Here is a 5,010-nt window from a genome sequence, read left to right on the forward strand (position 1 = left end):
CGGAGACAGATACTGAACTGATGTAGTGATGGGATGTGACCATAGGATGTGACATTGATGTAGGATGCAGTCATGTAAAATGCCCTGATTGTGTATCATTACTCTATATTTAACATATTATTTTTACACCACTATGCATCACTTTTACTTTTATGACACCTGTTTAAGGCCAATTTCACCACAGGACACATTTACTCCACACACTGAGATGGCAAGCAGCTGACAAGTCATACACACACTGTAAAGCAGATGGAGATCCCACAGCTGCAATACTTCATTCTACCACCAGGTGAAGACAAAGATTTGTCATAAGAAAGGCTAAAGAATTATGCATTTTTAAATATTCTTGTTCATGAATTTTTTTCATATAATCAATCAATCAATGTTTTTTTTTTTTTTGCAATTTGCTGAATCCCCTTTCTAAAATGTAATCATTAAAATAAGACCGAGTGTATAATAATAACAATAATAATAATAATAACAACACACCATTTGTATTTATTTTCAAAATGTTTTTTTAAGGACCCATTTAACCAGAGGAGCCACTATAACAGAGTAAATCTTTACACAAGACTGACATATCACTGCAGCTATTGATAGAACTCTTAAGTACATACAGGTTTATACAAATAATAATAAATAAGTCAAGGCTCAAAGTAGGCTACATAAAACATGTACATGTACATAAACATACAATAACAATGCAAATGAGTGACTGTCTTTGTCCCTCTATCTGTGACATCTGTAAATGTGTTTTCACATGGGGTTAACCATGCTGCCCCTGCTGTAAACATCAAACTCCTTGTAGCGTATGTAATCTTTCAGCCTGGGAGGAAGAGGAAGGAAGTTGATGAAGGCTGGGGATCTCAAGCGCAGGCGACTGAGATGCTGCCTAATCTGCAACCGACAGAGGTGCTTCAAACTCCGTACATTTCCTGAGTGTAAAGTCAATAAAGTCAATGAATACACATAAAATCATCAAAACACTTTTGCCGACCGGTGTAAAATATGAGGGATCGTAATAGTTCTTACTTTGAATATGACAGATCTCTGGCCACTGTTTCTGCCCCTCCAAAGTTTCCTTAAGTTTGGTGCAGAAGGAGACATGGTCGGTGTAGTCGAGCATGATGCGCACCACCTGAGCAGTTAAGTGCTTAAGCCAGGACACAGTTATCACCTCACAGAACTAAAAGACACAAACAGAGACACGTGGCAGTCAAAGAGAAACCTTGAAAGAAAGTGTTATTCCACTGTTCCGCCTGTATTTCATTCTTTATACCATTTTTCTCTCAGACAAACTTGGTCTCACCACCATGTCTTTGATGACTGAGGTCGTCCAAGGACCATGGGAACTGTCGCCATACGGACAGTCAAAGCAACGCTTAACATCATATCCATGGTTCAGAATCATTCTCAGCATCACCTCATCTTTCAAGGCATACTGCAGTGCTGATGGGAAGTGAGTGGTGTTGACACGGGAGTAGTAGTTTACATTTGCCCCAAACTTCAGCAATGTGTTGATCAGTTCATAGTTGCCCTGTCTAAGAGCCACCTGCAAACAGGTGATAGGATCCTGGTTCACCATTGCCCCAGCTTCTAAAAGCAAGCGGGTGCACTGAAGATCATTGTTGGACACAGCAAAAAAGAGGGCAGACCTGCGCTCATCATCATAGCTGCGGCGCACCCTGGGGTGAAGCATGAAGTTTGGATCGTAGCCAGCTTTGAGCAGGATCTCCACACAATGGGCATGTCCCCCAGCAGCCGCAGAATGGAGAGGACTCATGCCACTTTCCTTTACAGCGTCCAGTCTGGTCACTGGGATGAGGTGCTCCAGTGCCCTGTCAAAGAGGATTCCTCGTTCAATAACATGACAGTGGTTCAAACTCTATTTGAAAAGTGGGAAAGCTAGATGTTGTCACAGAGATTCTCCTCACAGTCTGTGTCCGTGGTATGCCACACGGTGAATTGGCAGGTGCCCACTGTAAAGAGGTGTGTTCGGATCTGCTCCATAGTCCAGAAGTAAGGAGATTACATCAGGGTTTCCTGATGCTGCTGCTTCAAACAAAATAGTGCCTGAGTCTGATTCACACCACACATGGGCTCCTACAAAATGAATATAGATAGTATAAGAATATACATTTAATTTCCAGACCTGAAAACAGTATGGAAAATAATTCAGAAATTTATCCACAGTTTGTATAATTTCACAACTTTTCTGAAAAGCCAAAAAGCAAAATGTTTTTGTTTTTTTTTTTTTATCCTTTACTTTTTCCAGCACCATAAGTTTTCAGAGCAACTCTGTGAGTGAACTAATGGAACACAGATACTTTCAAAATGCATAGCAGAGATTAAATGGCCTTATTTCATGTACCTTTGTGTAATAGGACCTCCACCACATTCAAATGTCCATTCTGTGCAGCCAGAGCCAGTGGAGTTTTCTTTTTGATGTTGCATGCATTTGGGTTGGCACCAGACTCCAGGAGCAGATAGACAAAGTTCTCCAAGCCTAAAAAGGCGCACTCATGAAGAGCTGTCCTGTTCATTTGTCCTGTGTTGTCTACTTTGGCATTGTAGCGAAGCAGGAGTGTGGCTAGGTCATACTGGTCATTCAAGATAGCTAATAAGAAATATGGAGTAGCAGGGAGAAAATATCATTCAGAATTAGGAAATAAGGAAATAATGTATGTTCAGGTTTCTATAAAATCAGATGCATTTTGCATTCTGATGAAGTTAATGTCAGATACCTGCGACTAATGGAGAATCCTGCTCATCATTCTGGAGATCCGGGCTACAACCGTTCTGTAACAGGAATGTAGCGTTCTCTCTGAGTCCATGGACCACAGCTAGAAACAGTGGCGTCTCACCCTTGAGAGTGCGACAGTGGACTGCACCGGGGGATGATGCTGGAACCCAAACACCAAACAACTAATAAATTTAAAAAGAAGAGAGTCTGTATGCTGAAATATTACAGTCATACGCGTAATAACTTTACTACCGGAGAATATAATCTCAAGCATCCTTTTATTCTGATGCACTGCAGCCTCGTGCAGGGGGATCCAACCTCGTTCATCAACTCTGGACAGAGTCTCCGGTTGCACTGCCAGTCTGTTCAGTGCATCCTCATCACCTGTGGTTAAAGACAGAGTATCATAATTTCCAGCAGGATATTGTATTCATTATTATTGTCCGAATTTGCTTTGACAACAGCTTACCCTCCTTGATTGCTTTGAAAATCTCATCAGGATCTTCACTGGGTTTCAGGTCACTATGAAAAGACATTGACAAGAGATTCATAATGTGCAGAAAGAGACAGTTAATACTGGGTGGTTAGAGATTCACCTTGGATTCAATCCTTTGAGTTTTCTATATTCAATCAGACTTTGTTCAATTATATATTGGGTTGCCTCATCTTCATCCAAGTCGTCCTCAGATTGATAAAAGTCATCCTTCGTCTCTGTGTTCATCTGAAATGCACAAGGAGTTGCTCCAGGGGACACACAGCACATAAAGTGAACAAGCTCATGAAATTTAGTACCTGAGAACTCACACACCAAGGGGAAAGTGAACTACAGCACAGTGTAGCTAAGCAGGTAAGAGTAGCAGTCAATCTTATTCCTGTTGTTGAATTGCATGTCAAAATTAGTTTAGTTTGATTAAATCTAAAGATTCCAATGAGCAATCTTATTTCGTCCTACATCTGCAGAGAATGTGTTGTATTTGTCTTTCAGCATGGCCAAAAGAAAAGTATGGAGAGTCCTACTGTTTAGGTTATAAACGACTGATGGTATCATTTCACAGCTCTGTTTAAGCAGCGGAAGAAATGTCATGAAGAAAAGTCCTATTAAATAACCTGGAAATTCAACATCAAATACATTCAACAGCTGCAAATCAAGTTCAACAGGTTAATCTCTACTACAGCAGCAATTACCTTCAAGCTCTGCACTAATCAGTCTAGTTTTTTCTCCAAATGCATATTTTTTTTTCTGGTGGTTACCTTCAGTCAAATGGTAGTGCTCCCTCAGTAGTTTTAACAACAGTATAGCCAGTGGGCTTCTCGGTGTCCACACATGCTGGAGCTATTTATATCTCGTCTACTATAAATATCAGATCACGGGGTCTTTGCTTTGACCCGCTGAACACTGCAACAACTGCCACCATGATTCAGCTCATGTGCACATTCTCTCATAACATAGGAAAGGCCATTATAAAAATAGTAGTTTTATTAAATAGTTTTATCAATTTAAATCCTGATACTGTGAGTGCCCGCATTCACATTAGCATAAGTAAATGCATGTATGAATTCCCATATGGTGTATATCAAGTTCAGTTTTGCAGGTAAGCATTGTCTATTCAGTGATTATCCATAAGAGATGTTTTTTTTATTTTTAAACCTATAGTGTTGCTGTATTGTTTTCTGTGCTAGAGTACTGCATCGTCTTAATATAATAAAGTTAGTGCAGCAGATCATAGCCGACACATTAATGGTTCACATTATGGCTTATGAGGTATTCACAAGTCTGTAGACAGCAGCAGGTGACAAATGGAGGCATGTGGGCAATGCAAAAAGAAAACAACGGCACCAACAGGTAGTAAAGGTACAGTATGTGTACTGACAAGATACACAAGCAAGCCCATCAAGCTTCTATAGCAGCACCATTTTGGTAATGTCAAGGTTTCTTGTTACCAGTTGCCCTGGTTCTCATTACAACCCATACATGTTTAATTTTAGAAAGCCATTTTGTTACATATGGCTTGTGGCTACATTACTGTTATGGTACATGAGTGTAAATGTGTTCAACAGCAATGTCACTGCTGTTATAGCAACTATTATAAAAACTCAAAAGTCGAAAGAGCGGAGCTGATTTTATTGTTTGAAATGAAAGTTTACTTAATGTTAAATTAGTAACTGAACAATTGCTGCACACTGGGTTGATTAGTATGTTCTGCAGGCCTACATAGAAAATAAATACAGGGGACTCTGCATGCAATATGCTTGTTTGTTAAATTTAT

At 39.9% G+C, this 5,010-nt stretch overlaps 1 protein-coding gene across 4 annotated transcripts; it reads right to left on the reverse strand.

Annotated features, from left to right (window-relative positions):
• Positions 1 to 478: 478 nt before the first annotated feature.
• On the reverse strand, positions 479 to 4,058 carry asb14b (ankyrin repeat and SOCS box containing 14b). Of its 4 annotated transcripts, none has more exons than XM_023401825.2 (10): positions 3,995 to 4,058; positions 3,340 to 3,464; positions 3,213 to 3,265; positions 2,996 to 3,127; positions 2,745 to 2,903; positions 2,372 to 2,617; positions 1,935 to 2,103; positions 1,310 to 1,838; positions 1,033 to 1,186; positions 479 to 935 (listed from the first exon to the last, which is right to left on the reverse strand). In XM_023401825.2, the coding sequence occupies exons 2-10, from the start codon at positions 3,462 to 3,464 to the stop codon at positions 757 to 759; spliced, it is 1,746 nt and encodes a 581-aa protein (XP_023257593.1). In that variant the 5' UTR covers positions 3,995 to 4,058; the 3' UTR covers positions 479 to 756. The 4 variants fall into 4 exon arrangements, with proteins under 4 accessions (XP_023257593.1, XP_023257592.1, XP_023257594.1 ...); XM_023401824.2 differs by having other exon boundaries at positions 3,340 to 3,484; XM_023401826.2 differs by having other exon boundaries at positions 3,929 to 4,011.
• Between the last annotated feature and the right edge of the window lie 952 nt (positions 4,059 to 5,010).

This window comes from Seriola lalandi, unplaced genomic scaffold, assembly GCF_002814215.2.
Source record: "Seriola lalandi dorsalis isolate HSWRI2012SDOR001 ecotype SW California unplaced genomic scaffold, Sedor1 jcf7180002053772, whole genome shotgun sequence".
Taxonomy (NCBI): domain Eukaryota; kingdom Metazoa; phylum Chordata; class Actinopteri; order Carangiformes; family Carangidae; genus Seriola; species Seriola lalandi.

Excerpts from the sequence above, each read along its gene's own strand:
- asb14b (XM_023401823.2), bottom strand. The coding sequence starts at position 3,506 with ATGTGCTGTGTGTCCCCTGGAGCAACTCCTTGTGCATTTCAGATGAAC. Across the intron at positions 1,187-1,309 it reads CAGTCATCAAAGACATGGTG|TTCTGTGAGGTGATAACTGT; the intron begins GTGAGACCAAGT and ends TGTGTCTTTTAG. Across the intron at positions 936-1,032 it reads AGAGATCTGTCATATTCAAA|GAAATGTACGGAGTTTGAAG; the intron begins GTAAGAACTATT and ends CTTTACACTCAG.